This window comes from Chanos chanos, chromosome 6 (genome assembly GCF_902362185.1).
Source record: "Chanos chanos chromosome 6, fChaCha1.1, whole genome shotgun sequence".
NCBI lineage: Eukaryota > Metazoa > Chordata > Actinopteri > Gonorynchiformes > Chanidae > Chanos > Chanos chanos.
This window is the reverse complement of record NC_044500.1, coordinates 40,668,897-40,690,159: the sequence shown is the minus strand read 5'-3', so window position 1 is coordinate 40,690,159 and position 21,263 is coordinate 40,668,897. Positions and strand designations below refer to the sequence as shown.

Sequence of the window (21,263 nt, the reverse complement as noted above, 5' to 3'; positions counted from 1 at the left end):
GTGTTAAATATACAACTCACGCTACAGAATTCTCCAAACGCTGCATTTTTATTTCCACTCTGTTGCTACTGTAGTTTTATAATTATTTTTTTATAGATGTATATATAGATGTATATAGATGTATTCATAAATTTCTTGTTACCTCCAGCAGACATATTTTGAGAGAAAAATAGGAAGTTAATACTGACTATTATATGTTAAAGGAATAGTCAGAGGCAATAAAATGCCTTAAAGCTCCCCTCCAGTTCTTTCTGGTTGGGAACTCCCAGAGGAGGGAGAGGAGAAGATAGATGAATGGTAGCAAAGGACAGAAGGGAAAAAAGAGGAAGCCAGACGTTAGGGTAAAGATGGAGCAGCCCGTTCAATCTTTCCATACCACCTTTAGGGATCTCTCAGTGACATAGAGGATTATAGCCTAGGAGCTATAGGGAGTTGAGACTGGGAATCAAGCCACCTTTGTAAATATGTTTGCCTTCTGCTTTGGTTTCTTCCAGAAAAAACCCCCAAAACTTATGCATGTGTGTGCACACACTTGAGTTTGAATTTGTTGTTGTAATCTGCTCAATCTGTTCCTCTGCTATGTGTTTTGGAGAGCTAATTTTGGAAAGCCTTAACGTCCCTGTACACTTTAGGTATTGTTAGCCTCCCAAAATACCACTGGTTTACAATGAACCATCACTGACCCCAAAATGGTTGGATGTTTCAGTTTCTCCCATTATTGCTGACAACAGTATGAAATGAATTTATTTTTTTATGTTTCTATGCACATTCTGGTTCATGCTACAGTCTTTTGGTTTATTATGTATTGGATGATGAAGGCATTATCTTTACCTGATGCCAATCCTGCAAGGAAACGAATCTCAGTTTCCCAGGCTCAATAAGGAAATTACAGTGTTATGTGTTTGGTTAAGTTCTTTTGTTTTTAATGTATTATTAGAAATAGAAAGTAAATGACTGAGGCCTTTCTCATACAGTAGATATGTAGTATTGTGACTTAGTAATTTAGGTGCTATTAGCTTGACAACCATTCACTTCTTAAATGACATTTTTGAAAGAGGCTTTTGCTGACTCATCTACTTTCTTTCAGCCAAGATTAACCTATGAGTTCTCAACATATGTCTTTAAATGGGTTGAATGTGTCGGGCAGACATGAATTTCCCCATAAGCTCCACTTGACTGTAGCTACAAAGTTTCTCATTATAAACTCAATTATTATGTTCCTCTCATCTTGAGCCCGTTTGAGGACCCGCTGTGCTCCTGTGAGACAGCGGACAGAGTAAACCCAATTTAAACAGTAGCTGAATCCATCCAGACAAATGAAATCTATTTTGGTGGGGTTTAGAGGTCAGCTTTTTTTTCTCTTTGTCTGGACACTACCAACGCAAATGACTCAGCCTCAACCCTCTAGTGCCAAACTTCATACTGATAGCACATAATGTTCTGATACTTATAGTTAGACATACCAGCATGAATGTTCTGAGCTGCAGCTTCTGCTCCTGAAACAAAGAGGTTTGGAAATGGCTACAGAGAGAGAGAGAGAGAGAGAGAGAGAGAGTTTAAAGAGATAGAAAAGCTAAAGGAGAAAGGGCTTATTGGGTACATTTATTAGAAACAGACTGAGTGGGATGTCGTCCTGGATGTCTTATACTGGGCTATGAAACAATGTAATTTGATTTAATGGTGTGCACTGCACTGTTATCTACATCCAAATGATCCTGGCAGCTTTGAGGAATGCTGTTCATTTGATGTATGAGAGTAGGAGATTTCCCCTTACCAGACAGTGTGGTATTCTTCAACATCAGTGTTTAGTATGAAAAAAAGACTGTTTGAAGCAATGTGTTGAAATGAGTTATTTATTAAATCCTGAGCCTTTGATTAACTGATATCATTTTCCTTTTTTGCGAGGAAGTGACTCACTGTTCGGTCTCAGAATCTCTCCATGAAGGGACTGCTTCTGAATATTTGCGTGCCTGGGTTAAAACAAAGGATAGAAACCCTGCACTCTCTTCATCTAAAATCTAATAAATAAGCAGACTTGTATCAGTTGCTCTGTGTCCTTTTCTTGCTTTAATGCAACGGAATGAGTTGGATTAAACAAATTACGAACTCCTCTGAGGCCTTACCACAGCTCTAAGTGTGTGCTCTTGGGTCCTGATTCTCAGGAGGGTTTTTGGGAATCTAATCTGGTTGAAAGATGGGTCCGATAAAGGGCTGCTTTTTGAACATGAATCCTCAGGACTGTGAGTGCTCCGAGTTAAAGGGATTACTGCAGATCAGAGATAGCTGCTCTGTGTGTAGAGGATGTCTCTGTGTGGACACTACATCTGTGCTGCTGTTGTCTCAGCTGGTACAGTGCAGTCTTAAGAGCTCAGTCAGTCCCTCAGATTACTGCTGCAGAACATCTTCCAGAATCACAGATCCATGTGCATCACTCTCTTCAGCCACAGTAAGCTCACTGCAGACACATGTACTCTGAGTGCCTTGTTCCTTCTCATACATCCCATAGATCAGGGCTAATCACACATGAATTTCATGGGAATACTGGTCGTAGGCTTCAGAAACTTGATTTTAATTAATTAATTAATTTATTTATTTTTAGCTCAGAAGCTTAGTGCTTCTTGTGTAGACCTCAATTTAACTCATTAACTTTAATCAGTGGTTAATAACTACGTGTAGATATTTGATATGTAGAGCTATTTTTGCAGTCTTGAAACTTGCCTTTTTGGAGAGACAGTTGTTACATGCTAAAAGCTCATTAACATTTTGAACACTATGAGCATTCAGTACAATCCTGTATTTTTCTGCTCCATCATATTTATGTTCTTCATCTTAAAATAATACCAAATCCATTTTAATGCCAACAAGAGGCATTTACACAAGCCTTAGTATTTTAAACGGCTAATGATATTCTTTAGAAGTCCTACTCTGAATGCTAAGCAGTCCTTTGACTTGAGCCAGTGCATTTAAGGAAGATGTTTTTGCTCATTTGTTATTCATTTGTTTTCTGTCAAACTCCAGGAGAATTTTCCCTTGGTCAGTCTATACTTAGATTTATTAATACACATTTGAAATGTGGTTCTGCTACACAGTTAGGACAAACAGCAAGCCAATTAATGGAGATTTTTAAGGATTAGAAAGCAATATTGTAGAAAATGTTAATGCTGAGCTCTGTGGTCTGATAGTTCTTGCCCCTGCTGAAATATATGAACAGTGAGCAAAGCTGACAAGCAGGGGCAGTGTTTACTCTGCTCCTCTGGCTGAGGGTTCATTCCCAGTGCTTGTGGGAGGGTGGGTTCACAGAAGAGAATGTGTTACTGAGTTAAATGCTCTCTGGGGAAATGCACTCCCTTTGTGTTGTCTTCTACGATATGCATGCTAGAAACAAGGGTTTCAAATTTGTAGAAACTATAAATTGTATTCAGTGGGCATTATTTATCAAAAGAATTTTCTGCAGGATACTACTGTATAAAAATAGAATGCTACAGGTTGTAGCCTACATGCAAGTATATCTGCATGCAGGTCGGTGTCTATGGAGATGAAATGGTTGCTATTGTTGGACCTAGTGGATTTACCCAGATTCTTTTTATGTCAATGGCCTGATTAATCAGAGTTTCCAAGAATTCACCAGGGCATTCCACTGACAGGCTTTTGTGTATTGGATTATCGGTTCTGGCTTTGTTTCCACACAGATTATACAGGCATGTGGCCCTGTCCAGATGTTTCTCCTCAATGTCACAGTGGTACACAGGCCTGAATGTACATCTGCTTCTCACCTTTTATAAGGGAAAGAACTAGGGTTGAGCAAGGCTGTAGCTGTTACCTAAACTGTCCTTACACTAGCTCAAAGAGAATGAGTAAATGAGCAACCCAAACCTGCTCTGCCAAAGCCTGCAGTGTCTGATGCACTGCTCTGTCAAATGCTCCCAATGTCATTGTAGAGCATTTTGTAGATTTATTTTTGATTTAATGTAAATATCTGCGTGCTTCTTTCTTTCTTTCTTTCTTTCTTTCTTTCTTTCTTTCTTTCTTTCTTTCTTTCTTTCTTTCTTTCTCTCTTTCTCTCCCCCTCTCTCTCTCTCCCCCTCTCTCTCTCTCCCTATCTCTCTCTCTAGATCCGTGTGGATGGTCCTCCTCGGGGTGGTGTCTTGTATGAGACTTTGACTGTAATGCAGGATGGCATGTCCATTCTCCCAGACATGGCTTTCTCACTGGACTCCAACTTCCTCTACGTCATGTCCGAGAGACAAGTGAGTATCTGTACTAGTTCATCATGTTGAGCAAGAGCTTCTGCACACCATAAATGTTTTATTGTCCTCTCACTCATAAATGATTTTTTAAGTACAGTATGCGTGGATTTGTGTGTATGTGTGCGCGTACAGCTTTAGTGTGATGGCATGCCTATTTTACTTGCCTTGTGAACACAAGATATTTTGTCTAGATGGAGGAGAACTTTTGTTCTAGATATTCACTCATGCATATATTCCATATGAATATCTTAGTAATATATGTCCATATAGCTCCATATGTGGTTGTGTTCAGGCCCGTTGATATCCAGTGATTGTGACACAGTTGGAGAGAGTTTTAGTGGTTGCCCTTTGCTTTTGGTTAGATGCTGTACGCTGGTTGGAGATAAGAAGCTACAGCAGTAATCACTCTCCACTTCCATCAAGTGATTATTTTGGTGCAGTTACATTGCACACTGTAATGGGATTAGATTTCAAAGCGGCCCAGAGCACTCTTCCATGTTCACTCCACTTCAAATTGTTGGAACGCTTTACAGTTGACATTAGGAGGACACATTTTTGTTGTGCTGAAGAGCATGCTTGAACCTATTGGTTTGTCTTTGGTCTTTCTGCATTAATTGATGTGTTTCATAGTTTCTACCACATGATCCGACTCAGCGCCAACAGCACGGATTAGTTCATTCTTGCCCAATCCCTAAAAACACTGAGTTTCAAATGAGAACTTCACTATAAAATCCTTATGTGTCAAGTACGTAGTGTACAAATGCATTGTCCCATCCTGCTCAATTCAAAGGATCGCCGCCAACAGATGTGACAAACTAGAAGAGACAGGCCATCATTTATTGATGAGCTCCAGTTGTTCAAAGAGGTATGTCCTTTCCTTTAGGAGAAATGAACCACATATTCCTGCAATGTGGAAGAAAAAATCCCCGTCAAGTTAACCTAACAAGCTGGCGCTTCATTCCTGTTCTCCAGCTTTTTGTGGTTGGTATCTCTCTGGCCCCTGAGTCTGCAGCAGGGCTAGGTCTGTCTCTCTGCTATTCTGGTCAGGCATTAAGGAGGTTTTGGAGAGGAACACCATGAGAAGAGAGCAGATCTAGTAGGGCTACACACTCTGATTTCCTCTGCTGCTGCTGCTATTGCTATGGCTGGCAGATCCCAGAGAGAGAGAGAGAGAGAGAGAAAGAGAGAGAGAGAGAGATTTCTCTGTGGCGAACAATAGAGAGATGATGTGGAATGAGGAGAGAGGAGCAGACACATTTGGCTGAGATCAGGCTTCTCCCCCAGAATAACAATGAGGCTCTCTGTCTCCTGCCGAGTGCAGTGCACAAGCAAGGCAAGCACGATGAAGGAGAGCTGAGGAGCTCACGTATGTGTGTGTATGTGTGTGTGTGTGTCTGGGGAGACATAGAAGGGGAGTGGATAGAAATTTGATTATATATATAAATATATATTTATTCATAAGAGAGGAAGTTAAGTTAGAGAGATGTGTACGCGAGAACAGAGCAACACATGCTGACCAAAGGCTGAATGAATAATAACACCTAGTTGGTTGTAGATACACTGTGATGCAACGCATGAATCTTTTAATAGGTGCAATAGCTTTTGTGTGGAAAATGTGAAAATGCAAATGCAAATACCGTAACATAGTTCACACATGCATCATCATATGCATACTATGTGTTAGAGGTGTTATGCTTAAGTAGAATCACAGCCATATTTATGCTAAGTTTCTCTCACTGCTCATTTTTGTGTTCAGTCATCTAACGGCATTTGGCTAGAATATCCTGTGGAGAATGGAGTGGGCCTGAAGGTGCTCACACACAGAGAGCTCTAAGTAATACGGATGTACAAAGATGCAGAATGCACACAACACACGCATACATAAACACATACACACACCCAAACTGGGTGTGAGCACCTTCAGCTAGTGTACTGGCACAGACACACAAATACGCATTTACATGGACACACAGACACATAGACACACACGCACAAACACATACGCGTGCGCGCACACACACACACACACACACACACACACACACAGAGCAGTCTTTGAAAACCCAAAGTAAACTGATTGAAGTGGAAATGCTGCTGATTGTTATTCTCAGTGCTGTTTTTCTGCATGTTGAAATGCATGGGCCTACTTCACATTTAGAGGGCATGCTCCTATCAGACAGTAATTGCACTTGAATATTCATAGTCTGGCTCCACTTTGTGGTGCATACTCAGTATCAAATTAACATATTAACAGTGATCATAGATAGTATGTTCATTTTTAAAGATGGCTTTGTTTTGACTCTCGGGTCTCGCAAGTCCAGCAGCCTGTTATTAAGGACTGTGAAAATGAGTTCCATCCTCCCCTCATGCAGAATACTGATAGAGGGAGGAAAACAACCATGCCCCAATTCACACGAGTGTCCTGCCTTCCGGTCGGTATTACCCTCCATCTGTCTCTAAGGAGTCAGTTCTGGACAGACTTGCCTCATTGCTTACATAGACTTGTTGCCTGGCTCCTGGCCCAGGCTAGGTCTGCATTTGTTTGGACAGGCAGGGTTATCACTCTTTGGCCATCCTGAACTCCCCCAAACCCCCTCTTACCCTTTTGTGACCTCGTGCAATTTTTTTTGACAAAGGCCAACAGCTGTGAAAACAACAAAAGAGGAGGGTAGCGAGCAGCTTAAAACCCCGAAAACACTCCCGTGGTTTTAACCCAAAACAGAGGAAGCCCATGGGTCGCGTCAACACAACTGTTACGATTAGTGATGCATATTTCATTAGGTGCTGTTAATGAGATGGAAATTATGGTAATATGTGAAATATTAATTATGGTAAAAGATTCTTGTGCAATGAAATTATGGTAATTACTATGAATCACAGTGCTATTGTTACTTGAAATGAAAGATCTCTGAGGAAGTGGACAGTAATGTTTTTGGAATTTGTGTTGTCTCACTGTTGTGACGCTTTATGGTGAATTGAAGTTGCATCTTGTTGTATTGTTGAGGATTTGAGTCCATTTTAGTCAGAATTAGACACATATAAATTCACAAACAGACACACACACACACACACACACACACACACACACACACACTTTCACATATGATAGGTTGGATCAGACCACTGGTCAACGATACAAGCATTATATGACATAAGATTACTAGTTCTGTGTTATGTAACCAGAAAAGCCGATTTCTGGAAAGTGGATCAGAGTATTTTTGGAAATCTCGGTGGGTTTTTCTGTGGGTTTGAGATAAGTTTTTATTTTTATCTCATATTTCTGCCATTATTATTGTATATAAAAATTGCATTTTTAATTTTGAAGTCTATATAAAGGACATGAAATGTGATAAATCTGCAGTGAAATTGTGAAGTTCCCCTTCAGTGTAGCTCTGTGTTCTATTTTATGCTTTTAATGCTAGTTGAGGTCAAGGGCTGGTCCTGATTTTAAGTCTGAGCAGATAAATTTGCACTGTTGGCATTGCAGAGTAAAGCAACATAATACTCTTTAATGGAAGTTGAATGTCGTGCCGGATTTAACAACAAACAAACAAACTAACAAACAAAAAATCTAAAGTGTTCAGAATCCACTCATGTGAATTTCCACATAGCCTGTTCATAAGGTCTCATTCTTTTGGCGGTTTAATTGAACTGGAAGGTTTTTAAATGAGAGCCATAAAGATTTATATCTTAACAATGAGTCACAGTCCCCCACTCTTGTTACGTTATTTCAGATCTAAGCCTCAGAATACTTGAGCATTTCTAACTTATTAGCATATCATTCTAATTCTCTGTATCAGCTTGCTCAATTGAAATCCAGTGGGCAAACAAGCTTCTTACTTTCTATGTGTTTATATAGGGAGTGCACTGGAGCTGTGGTCAGGAATAGTCTCTGTAGATCCTGTAGTCCCTGTATAGACTCATACCCTACACAGGCTATTCCTCACACGAGTAAACCGGGAAAACTGTTGGTTTTATGTGATTATAAGAATCTTTGTGAGATTTTAACTTTGCAGCTTCTTTAATATAATTTTGCTAATGGAATGCATAAATACTCCATGTACTCACAGAGAGAGAGAGAGAGAGAGAGAGAGAGAGAGAGAGAGAGAAAGAGAGAGAGAGAGAGAGAGAGAGAGTGAGAAATCCATTTTCAGAAGGCAGCATCTAATCCGTTTGGTCCACACAGGCCTGCGAGAGAGAGCCCACTTACGCTATCAAGAGCACTGGAGATGATATAATCCATAATCCCCTCTTCATTTGTGATTGCTTACATCAGGAAATGACTTGGCTATCCCGTTCCAGGATTGAAAATCATGGGAGCAGAGACAACAGGCCTGCCCTATTTGAGCATGCAGGAGGAAGGGTCTCTCTCTCTGGACCAAGGGAGGCTAATGTAGGAGCTGTGTCACACTTAGAGCTCCGGTATACTTAGGTCAATCAGGATAGGAAGGAGTTAGAGAGAGCAAAACAGCAATCAATGCCTACACATGGCACTGTTTAAAATTGTCGACAAGGTTCAGTGTGTGTCCTTGAGCCACTGTTACTCAGCCCTAACAGTCTAAGTTAATCTAAGGAATCTAAGTAAATGAGACCTCTTTGCCCCTATGATGAGTCAGGTTTTCTAATGTACACGTTGTAAAACAGTTTTTCTGGATCGTGTCCTTATCCGGGGAATGTTAAAATGCATGTTATTACTCATTCTGTATCAGTTAATATAACAATCTCAATTTAGACATTCCAAACAATTATGGAAATATTAAGTGTGCATAGCGTCAAGTTAAATTACGAGATGTTTGTTGTTCTGACAGGGATGAGAATGGCTCTCCCTTCAGAACTCAGATGTTGTGTGAGTGTGAAAGTGGAGTTTGATTTGTACGTTAGTGTGTGCTCTAACTACACTGCTTAACATGTTAAGCAAGAGGTGTTAAGTGGTAGGGCAAAAGTGCAGTCACCTTGATTACCACTGTAGTTGAATTAACAGGCCATCCATTTGCACTTGGAATGAGCGCTGTGAGGATATTGATCACACCTATTGATCAGAATGTATATCATCAATGAATGCCATTACCAAGCTACCAAGCCTGGTTACAAATAAGGCTGAAAACATTGCAGTTGGGAAGCGTTTATCCTCATGTTTTGTGTGTGTGTGTGTGTGTGTGTGTGTTTGTGCATTTTTGTGCATGTGTCTGATGTTGGTGAGATCTTCACTGTATGTTCTGTGTCAATATACATTTGTTTGTTAAATAAGACTCACTCTGCTTCATTGCTGTGTGTGCAGGTGACTCAGGTGCCCGTTGAGTGGTGTGAACAATATAAGAGCTGCAGGGAATGTCTGAATTCGGGGGACCCTCATTGTGGTTGGTGTGTCCTGCATAACATGTAAGTCTTCATCACCGTCTATCACATTCATCACCATTAATAGTTTCTGATTTCTTTTTCAGATGAATGATATGCCAAAGATGTGAGAGTGGATGAGGAATTGACAACTAACACAATATTAATTATAGATTTGATTGCATTTTTATTAAATAACAAAAAAAGTCAGATAAAAGGGAACATGGAAGACTCAAAATGACTTTCGTTTGACTCTAATCTGTCAGGCTGTCACTGGCTGGTTGTACACTGTCAGTTATTGGAATGCTGTAGCAGTCAGTTTGTTGAATCAGAGAAGATTGTTCTGAATTGTGGGACTGAGCTGTTCACCCAAAAAATATTGCTGCAAAGTCAGTGTGAAACATTAGTTATAGATATATTTCTTATGAAGAGTCACTCCTTTAAATCCCATGTGTCACGCACTATTGGTTTGCCCTTTAGCAGAACATACACAGAATGTGCCCTTGGGATGCTGCACTGCAGTAAACAAACTCCTTCAGTTTCTATACTCCTATGTGCACAGACAAATGGCAAAAGCTTTTATTCTTTTTTTGTCACAGAATGAGTGAAATCCTAGTAATTTGACCTAAGACTAATGTTAGAGGTGTAGAGTTAGCAGAGTTGGAACAGGTAGGGTTAGAACAACTCAACTTGTTTTGAGAGAGTGCATATGCAACTATACCCAGCTCTAGGTAGTGCACTAAACTATATACCCACAAAAACCTATCAGTGTCTTCAGTGGTAAAGCAATTTGTAGAGTGAGCACTTTGTGAAACTCATTGTGACCTACAGTTTGAGGTAACAGAATAGCCTACAACTGAATCACTGTGATTATCTTAATCCTGACAGAGAGAGAGAGAGTTGGATAACCTGTCCTATTTCATGTTCCTTCCCCATATGTCACTTCTACTTTCTACTCTACTTTCTGTTAGTTTCTACTGAAACTATTTTCTTCAAGTCACAAACATTGCTTTGGATCACATATTCCACAAAAACCCCAGCATACTATTAATAAGTGAAGGATAATTCAGTGGAAGTGTTCTATACATGCCAGTAAGTCTAACCTATCACTTACTGGACACCAAAGCCAAGTTCTGCTAGAGACCTGTTTATATTCAGTTATTTCCTTATCATCCCACACGTTAACATTACTTGACTTACTATTGATAAACTGATCTAAACTTAAAACTTTATCAAGTGCATTCTCTGTAATATGTTGCACATTATCTGGTGAAAACAACAGTCCATTTTCCATAAAAAAAAGCAAAACAATCTGTAAGATATCATTTAAGACATTACCTCAAGATAACATTTCTGGGGAAAGACATGACCTTACATTAAGGAGGAGAAAAGTGTGTACAGGGCGGAACAAAATAAAGAAATGGGTTGCACCCCTCTTTAGAGAACTATGCTTTTAAGAGCACTTTAGTGTCTCAGTGGAACCCAGGGAGGCTACAAGCAGTTTTTTTTAAAGCATCAATACACGAGCACCAGCCAGACTGCTTTCCTTCTGCCAACGTTGGCCAAGTTCAGTCACATCAAAGCAGGCCTCTCAGCCTCTGAGGTTGATAAAACAGCTTATGGAGGGAGTTTGCTGACAGTGCTGTCAGGATTAGTTTTGGAGAAACTCATCTTCTCAGCACTGGAGAACACAAGTGGTGTGGTACAGGACTCCAAGACCACCAAAGAACCAGCTGGTCTTGGAGAGAGAGCATGACTTCATCAATAGGAGTGTGAACCGATTGGCCATCTCAAGGGATTATCCTTTGTAGAGCAGAGCTGTTACTCATCAGGAAAGATTACAGCCACCATCTACATCTGGGATCCTGACTTTTTTTTTTTTTTTTAATTTGTATTGGGAATCTAGCAGACACCACTGCCAGTTGCTGTGCTGTCTGTAGGTGGACATGTGGGTGAGTGGCATAGGTAGAATTTTTTTTCTTTTTAGATTGCACATGTCTTCTCTAGGATTCGCCACGTTGCATTTATCCGTATTAAACTTGCACAATATTCTTTTGAGCATAATTTAAGACCTTTGTTTAAAAAAACTGTGTTAAAATGATGGCTGGAGATTTGAACAAATACTCATGGTACTACATGGATGTTTTAAATGAGCACTCCAAGGACTCCGTGTTCTTTGAAATAACCAAATGCTGTTTGTCCAACCATAGTTCCTTATGCTGCAGTTATATTGTCATTATTTAGGCATTACGTGCAGTTTCTATAGCACCTGCAGGTCCTCTTTGATTAACTTCTAATTAGTCATTGATTCAGCTCACTGATGCACATCAATATGACCATCTATCCTTAATGTGTAAGTGCTCATAAAAAACCAGTCCATTAATTATTCTGATTTTATGATCACTCTCGATGTGGAATTTATAAGTCTGGCAGAGGAGTTGTCTGAGTAATGTATAACTCATAAACCTCATCATAATCATATTTAACCCCAGTGAAATCCTACGCAGAGAATAGGTTTTCAAGGGCTAACTTAGTTAGAAAGCAAAAATACAAACATCCCAATTGTAGGAGGGTGAAAGTGAATTTATGGTCACAAACATCGTGTTGGAGACCACACATTTTGTTAAAATGTAATCTTTTTCCTATTGCAAAGTCACTTTATTTTTCATGTGTCAATCAGTTTTGACAATTGCACATTCAGCTTAGTACTTATGTTCAAAGAACGTCCATATACTGAACAGCAGTCACATGTCTGTCTAAGCACTAAGCATTCATCTCTCTCTCTCTCTCTCTCCACTTTCCTTTCTTTATCTGTAATCAGCTTTCAACCTTTCAATCCCACTCTGTAACTCTTGAAGGATTTCTTGCCAAAGGAATGTGATTTTTTAAAGAATGATCATGTTATGTGTTTAAAGCAGCAGTAAAACACAAAAATAGCCTTTGATTGTTGATAAATGTACCTGCTAAAAATGTTCCAACAAATGTTAGCCAATGAGTGTTCACCATGAAACCACTATTCAGTGGTACTGGTTCTCTTGAGCTTTTTCAGCCACTGCTGCTGTATTCCACATAATCAGATTGTTGCAGACTCACATAGAATTCACATATTTATAATCATTATTAGAATCTTGCAGCCATTATAAATTGTGAATATTCACTAACCTCTTTACTCTCCAGAATCTTTAGCAGTAGTCAAAATTTAGACTACAACACACTCATGCGCAGAGTATAGAATAGCTTTCAGCACCATGGACAAGGCATTAGAGACTCCTGATGTCTGAATTTACAGCCAAACATATAGTTATGTATTGATTATTATTCAGGAGCCGCTGTGCATGCATTTGTACATAAACAAAAAGACTCCAACCCCCTCTGTCTCATATCAAATGAAAATACTCTGCAACTCACATCTTCCTCATCTACATCTGACTGAAATCAGATGCCTGTCATTACACTCTTACAGGACACTCAGGGAGAACCTCTGTGATATGCATTGAGATTTGTCATTAGGCACTGGATTGCAGGATTACAGCTATACGACTTGGTGTATGAACAGACAGGAAAACACACATTTTCGTCTGTGCAAACAGCAGGAGGGAGATGAGATGAGATGAGACTCTGTGAATGACAGTCTGGGATGAAGTGTGTGTTCAGGGCCTCTTCAGCTAATGAGGGAGCACAGGGGGAGCGTCTGATCATAGTACAGACATTTGAGGTATTGGAAGGGGGGGAACCATGGCAACGCGAGACAGTGCTGTATTTTGATTTTGCTGCTTTGTTTGGTAATTATAGTTGAGACGTGTGAACTCTTTCAAAGAATGCCTGGGATGTCATTCTGAACAACATCTAAAAGGATGCTAAGTACAGTCTGAGTGCAGAGTGTGCGTAGCAAATGGAAGAGAGGCTCGCAAAATTACCAGATCCTTGAGAGCAACTTAAGTACTGTGTGTGTGTGTGTGTGTGTGTGTGTATGTGTTTGTGTGTGTATGTGTTTGTGTGTGTGTGTGTTTGTGTGTGTATGTCTGTCTGTGTGTGTGTGTGTGTGTGTGTGAGTACTATAAAGGTTAAAGTCACCTTCATGTTAACATTACTGATAGTCCTCACAAGAATATGACAGTTGTTGATGCTGTCTGTCTCAATCTTTAAAATGTTCTTGATCTGAAAATGCAAGTGTACATACACAGACACACATGCAGCCATGCATTCACACACGCATACACACGCACACGCACACGCACACACACAGATTTTCAACAGCCACTGATACCTTTAGACTTACAATGTTCTGGTCAAACACCAAGCATTTGTATTGTTAACACTGCTCTGGTACTGAATGGGTAATCATTTGGTTGTCTTGTTCTCAGCTGTACAAGGAAAGACCAATGTGAGAGAGCAGACGAGCCCTTTCGATTTGCTGATGGCCCTGACCGCTGTGTTAAAGTGACGGCTTACCCCGACAGCATTGCCATGTCTGAGCATGGCATACCTGTGAGTCAATGCAAATCATCATGCTTATGTGTCCAAGTATTGTTCAAGCATGTGTGGTCTTGTATTAGTCTATGGAATTACTGCATCTCCAAAAGTCTCTCCCTCTGATTTCTGGCACAAGTTTTCAGTTCTCACAAAACTGATTGACTCAGTATTTTTTTCAGTGGGAATTATGCTCTGTTACTGCTGTATTACATCATCCTCCCATTAAGTTATTTAACAGTAATTTTGTCTGACTCTCATAGCTTCTGCTGGAGGTGAATAATGTTCCTGACCTCTCATCTGGTATCACCTGCTCGTTTGGGAGATTAGCAGAAGTGGAGGGCCACGTCAATGGAAACAGGATCATGTGTCTGTCCCCGACAGCCAAGGATGTTCCACCCATTCCTGCTGACCAAGGTCAACCCTCAAAAACACTCACTCTCCATTTTTTTTTTTTTTACATCACATTGCATGTCTGGCACAATGTCTTTACAGGTTTTAGAATGTTATGTTCCCCTCAGGAAATATTCAGAGGTATAAAAGGCAATCACATCTCAAACTCATCATGCTCTCTTGGTGTTTGTCTCTATTTCTCCCTAATGTAGACTGGTCTGGTGTGGAGCTGAGGGTGAACTCTAAGGAAACGGGTCAGATGGTAGCTAACACAGAGATCAAGTTTTACAACTGCAGCATGCATCACATGTGAGTGAGATCTGTAATTATCAACCTCAAATCTATCATGAGTTTCAACATTTTTTCCATGCTTTCTTTTTATGTCTGTTTAACTGGTAAGTCAGATGGAATGTGCTGCATATATAAAATGTTTTCTGCAAACATAATGCAATAATCCCAGCATAAATCAGTAGCTTTCATGTATGATTTTAATTCAGCTGGTCAGTCTTATTCCAGTGTGTTGTAAACGTTAAGAGATAAACTTGATTCGACGTAGTAAAGGCCGTCAGTTCACACATAATCATACCCATTTATGTCAGATATTATGGTGCATCAGAGGCAATTGTTGGAGAGGATCTGAACCTGTACGTTGCAGCTTGTAAATGCAAATGCGGGTTGTTTAGACGTAATCATATGCTGATATGTATGTAAACAGGCTTCCATGAACAGAAAAGAAAAAAAAACAAAAAAACATTATGCACACTCACACTGACATGTCGACATCTGTTACATACTAATGTTGTTTGCATTAACCACAGTCCCCTCTGTTCGCCACCGCAATTAATATTTCACCATAAACACACTCTGAACGCCTTCCCTCCTGTTCCTCTGTTCCCCTGTCTCTTCCTCTTCACACACAGCCATCACAACCGCATCACACCAGCCTCCATAGTTAATTATGCCGTGTATAAAGTGCCGTGGCAGACCAGTTTCTATTAATACATCTATCTTTCTTTGGAACAGGTTCTTTTAGTGAATGAACAGACCCTGATTAGAGAGGAAAGGCTTCATCAGAGGCTATGAATCTGAGATAAGGTTTATAAAAGCACCCTAACTGCTTATATTTACCTGCTTAGAATGGAGTACCCTTGTTGTAATATGCTGACTTAGAATTTTCTCATTTACTTACAGCGACAAGCAAGCGCACACCCAAGAAAGTACACACACACACACACAGGCATTTTGTGCACACACAACACACTCAAGTTTACATATACTCTCTTTTAATCACAGACATATACACAATCCGACATATTCATGTACTCTGAACAATAAAAGGCCACCCTGTCATTTAGCCACAGGGACCAATTTATTGTGAAATGAGCAATTTTATTTTCATATTTCAAACAACCATGTTTGCCTGTTATTAGAGCTTCTATTGAATGAATGTCAAATAATTACCTTGATGAGACACTCTTCACTCTTCTACAAAGATGTACATGATTGTTTGGGGACACATATTCAAACCAATGCACCTCTCTTCCCCCTGCAGGTGTTTGTCGTGTGTGAGCAGCACGTTTGGTTGCCATTGGTGCAAATACCGCAACACCTGTACCCATGACCCCACCAGCTGCTCCTTCCAGGAAGGACATGTCAATGCCTCCGAGGTACGACAGAAGCAGATACGACCAATTCAGACCCTGAGATGCGTGCTAATCATGTCATTGAAGGTCACTGGTGGCTTATGCCTCATGCGCCCTAAAAGTGTTCTGGGTGGGAGAAATTTTTGATTGTACAAAGCAGATTAATGAAGGACACACGGGTTAACCTGAAAGTTCTGTAATTTCTTTGTAGAAGTCCTCACAAAAATGTGTACTTTAAAGGCAGTTTTCCTGTACTTTTCATATATTTTTGGATTTGTGTCTACATTGCATATATTAGCCATACCTGTACTCTGTAGCTCAAAGTCAAAGTATTGCAGCTGAATACGCAATGATGGCACTTGTCTCTGTAGGACTGTCCTCAGCTGTTGCCCTCTGGTGAGATCCTAATCCCAGCAGGTGAGGTGAAACCCATTACACTCAAGGCCCGGAATCTTCCACAGCCGCAGTCAGGCCAACGCGGCTATGAGTGTGTGCTACATATCCAGGGAGTGAGTCACAGAGTTACTGCACTGCGCTTCAACAGTTCCAGTGTTCAGTGCCAGAACAGCTCGGTACGAGGACTTACTTTCTCAAATGTTCTCACTTTCCTTAGTCCTACCAAACATGTTCATCAGCCCAACCCTATACACCCCTCAATCCTCTCCTTAAAACATCCTAACAAGTTCATCAGTGCAAGCCACCACACACAATACACTCCTCTAATGTGCTCAGCACACTCATTGTTAACTTGTCTACTCCTTTGTCTTGTTAAATGAAACAAATAGACTGTATAGTTCAATCTTAATTTTTTAGACTGAACTGTACACACATTTTGCACTGTGTCCACCATAACACATCAATTAGCACACACAACTCAAAATAATCCTTCACCCAAATAAACACATTGCTGATTCAGTTTATTCATCTATTAATGATGACTGCTGTAGTCCCGTATGTTAAATGCAAGGGATTATGCAAACATGTCGCCAATGACGTCTACTGTAATATGACTTAATGTAAATCAAGATGTGATTTAGATGGGTTCTTTTATCTATGTTTGAATACCACAGATCTACAGATTCTCTGTATTGCTGGAATTCACACTTCAAAGAAAGTGTTGGTGTGTCTTCAAACTCCACCAATCACCACCCCACTGATCCATGCTTTCATCTTTCCTCGCTCAGTCTAAATTGAGACCCAGTTTAACTGAGCACAGGAAAAAAGCCTTAGTGTCTCTGGAGACCCCTGACTGGTTCACAGTATCGGCATGTCACACAGCCAAAACCATCAGATAGCTGTGATGAAGATGACAGGAAGTTAATAGCCTCATCTTTCTCCCTCTCGTTCACTTTCTCTCTTCCTTTCTCTTTCTTTCCCTTTTTTCCTCTCTCTCTCTCTCTCTCTCTCTCGCAGTACCTATATGAAGGTGTGAAGATCAGTGACCTGGCAGTGGATCTGTCCATTGTGTGGAACAGCAATTTCATCATTGACAACCCTGAGAACATTAAAGGTATTTCTGCCCGTGATCACTCACACTCCTGGGAGTAGGAAAGCACTCTCTTTGTCCCTGTCTGAGTCAATTGAATCTACTCTCATGTTCAGATGGATTGGCAGATTGGATACTGTTCTGAGGACAAGAAAACACTATAGCCAAAGAGACAAAGCAGTCCATGCCTAAAAACCGATGTGTTTTAATTGTGTTCTAGACTGACACCGCAGAAAGAGCCCTAGAGAATAAGCAAATGCATTTGCTGACGTTTTCCATTCGTGACTCTGACTTGAGTCCTTTATCCCACAGTGCATTTGTATAAGTGTGGTGCCCAAAGGGAGAGCTGTGGTATGTGCCTGAAAGCACAAAGGAAATTTGGGTGTGGCTGGTGTACTGGGGAGAGTCGTTGTACCTTGCGACACCACTGCCCAACGCTCAACCCGTATGCCAACCGTTGGCTAGATCAGTCCAGCAGGAACATCAAGTGCACCAACCCACGCATCACAGAGGTCAGTAAGTACTTTTGCAGCTGTCAGTCAGGCTTCTGGGTCAGTTGTCTTGTTATGAATCCACAGAGGAGTACGGGGCTTTATCTCTGTTTGCCTTTGAAAATAAATGCAGGTTGTTATCTGACTCAGCAGCCCAATAAAGCTGGCATAAATATAATAAATCCTCACTGGACTTTATCTTCATTGCCTCTATCAGTCTATCACTATCCAAAGGTACCATGCTGATTCAAAATCTAGCTTCATTACTTTAACCCCCTGGAGCTGCGCCTCTGCTCCACTACCCCAAAGCTTTTTTTTTTTGGGATTACATTTAGGACAGACATAACTAATCTCCAGATAACTTTATTATTTCTAAAAGTGTGTTCATAATCTGACTGTAAACAGACTGGCAAAATATGCATCCCCTCTGAGTTCATATGCACTGAATTTAACAGGCTTCACCAAAGAAGACTAGCATGGAATCATTAGCAGTAAATTAAGATGTATCCTATTTCAATAAAGCTTTACGGCTTTTAACCACCTTATATTCTCTGGCAGATTCACTGTGCTTTTACAAGTCTGCGTCCCTCTATGTGTTTTTCAAAAAGCCATCTTCAGGATTCCATTTCCAGTATTCTTTGAGATGCCTTTCCTTAAGTCTTCTGTGTATACAATGAGTCTAACTAATCCAAATAGATATACTGTGTTGCTTGTTCTTATTAGTGTCTGTAGCTGTTTACAGATATTTTGCCCTATCTAATTGGTTCCAATAAGCAGCTTTCTACAAATCTCAAATCTGAGGACATCTATTTTTTCTTTAATTAAATTGGATAATTCTATTAAGGTTTCATTCTCTCGCACAAAGACGGCGTGAATATGAGATACCTTTAAACCCTTAGAGGCGTGGTAATCCCGTGCAGGCAGGGATAAGTGTGCTTGACAGGCATGGAAATGACAGCAGTGGCTCAGCCCTACATATTCTCCATGCCTGTGTGTCTCCTTACTGCTTTGTGTCATCATCTTGGGAGGTATGGACGCTAAAGCCCTCGAACCATTAAAAGGCTTATGAATAGGTTAGATACATTATAATTTCATTCAGTTGCATATCTTCTGAATTCTTTACTAAATTTGACATTAAAATCTTGATGAGACAACTGAAGCTCCTCTTTAATGGGTGTGTCATTAACTCATTCGCACCCCGCCCCTTTTTTACCCACCCCCCCCCCCCCCCCCTTCCCACCCCCTCCACCAATACAATGCAACATTCTGTCCACTTCACTTAAATTGTTATTTTTGTCCCCACAAGGATTTTTTTTATTTATTTATTTATTTTTTAAATGGAGGATGCTTGGCCTTTCCATCCTTTTGGAGTTAATTTGTGATGGGCTTCCAGGAGACAGTGAGCCAAAACCAGGGAGCTGCTCGCACATCAAAGGCCTCCGAGCCTTTGAAGTGCTGTGTTACGTTTTTGTATTTCATCACTCAGCCGGCTGAATAGGCTTGGACTACATGGTGGGAAGCACTCCTCATCTGGTCAAAAAGTGTTGTAGAAGCTTCAGATCTGCAGTGCAAACCACTGCATCTCAGAGAAATATTTCTTGAGATCAAATGTTGGCTAATTGTGGGGAGTACTGATGCTTGCTTGCTATATTTGAAAAATTAATTGGTAAATGGTATTAATTACCCGAGGGTTACAGCATATTTTTAAGTGCATATGATTATATGTATGAATTAACTTATAAGTTACATTATGCTACGTTACTAAAATGCTCAGGAAGGCTAGATGTTCCTGAAATCTCTCCCATGCTTCACTTGTCTCCGCATTAAATTATATTCTTGTCTGACACTGTTTACTTTAATAGATTATTTTCAACAGGAAAACAAAAACCTTTTTAATTGGACTCTCTCTTTCTAAAGTGATCTGAGCAGTCAAGACTACAAATTCTCTCTCTCTCTCTCTCTCCCTCCCTCTCTCTCTCTCCCTCTTTCGCCCCCCCCCCCTCTCTCTCTGTTTTTTCTCTCTCTCACTATCTCTCTAACTCTGTTTCTTACTCTCCCTCTCTGCCTCTGTCTCCCTCTCCTTTTCTACCTTTAGGTTAGTCCTCTGGCAGGGCCTCCAGAAGGTGGTACACAAGTAACCATCCGTGGCATGAACCTGGGCATGTCACTCTCAGAGCTGCAGGGGAAAGTGGAAGTGGCAGGGGTTCCATGTGCCCCCCTACAGGAAGGTTACATCACAGCTGAGCAGTGAGTTCAAACTCCCAAAACATCTTTAAAATGCTTTAAATTATTACATACATACAGTATTCTAGTCTCTTTGCATTAATTATCAGTTAGTGTTTACTACGCAACAGAGGGTCTTGAATATGAAATAATAGGCCTTATGGTATATATTTAGGTAACTTAATATACAAATATGACTAATGTTATATGTTTTGTCCTTTACATACATAAATAATTTAATTACCTGGAAATAGATAAATATTTTGGAGAGCATGCATTGTGTGTTTATTAACATATTAGGAACCTCAGTGTGAGATGAAGGGCTCTGTATGTGGGGAACCTGGCGACATCTTTTTCATTGAAATGCGCTGCATCGGAGTACAATTTGTTAGCCTTGTGTGCCTCCGACAGCAGTGTAATTTGACAGGGACACAGGAGTGGAGTGGATTCATTTATACATGTATGTGTGTGTAAAAAACAGAGAAATGTGTAAATGCAAAACTGGAAAAAAATTCATCGCACATTAAAGACTGCTAATCATGAGAGAGTTGTTCATGTATCCATGCACGAAAGTCCATATTTCCAAAATATATGTGAATGAGAAATTACAGGCAAAGCAAAGCAAACCAAAACAAAAGATACAACAATGTGACGACACAGAACATTGTGACATCCTTTTATTTTATGAGGCAATATATCAAATGTCTTTTTGTATACAATAGCATGTACTTCATTATGTTTTAAATAAATATGCCTGAAAAGGTGCGCCATATAAAAGATTGCATGGTTCTCTACCGAATCCTGCGTCATAACATGAACAATGAAGCAAAGGCTAGTCATGACCACATCTCTTAAGATATTGATTTGCAATACTTGTTCTGAAAAACACTTATTAACTGTAATTTACAGGCTCATTCCTGCCCTGGGGCGGCAGTGGTATAGAAACTCAAAATGTGTCTGCCACAGCTTTAATCAC

General features: G+C 40.2%; 1 protein-coding gene across 1 annotated transcript in view; it reads left to right on the top strand.

Moving 5' to 3' along the window:
* LOC115815419 (plexin-A2-like) overlaps nucleotides 1-21,263 on the top strand; it is a 51,817-nt gene that overhangs the window by 17,915 nt on the left and 12,639 nt on the right. Inside the window, exons 5-14 of the mRNA XM_030778372.1 lie at nucleotides 4,113-4,247; nucleotides 9,526-9,626; nucleotides 13,946-14,069; nucleotides 14,315-14,468; nucleotides 14,657-14,753; nucleotides 15,997-16,111; nucleotides 16,459-16,659; nucleotides 17,501-17,597; nucleotides 17,886-18,085; nucleotides 20,160-20,311. Of these exons, the coding sequence (XP_030634232.1) occupies nucleotides 4,113-4,247; nucleotides 9,526-9,626; nucleotides 13,946-14,069; nucleotides 14,315-14,468; nucleotides 14,657-14,753; nucleotides 15,997-16,111; nucleotides 16,459-16,659; nucleotides 17,501-17,597; nucleotides 17,886-18,085; nucleotides 20,160-20,311 (1,376 nt within the window). The remainder of the gene's footprint in view (nucleotides 1-4,112; nucleotides 4,248-9,525; nucleotides 9,627-13,945; nucleotides 14,070-14,314; nucleotides 14,469-14,656; nucleotides 14,754-15,996; nucleotides 16,112-16,458; nucleotides 16,660-17,500; nucleotides 17,598-17,885; nucleotides 18,086-20,159; nucleotides 20,312-21,263) is intronic.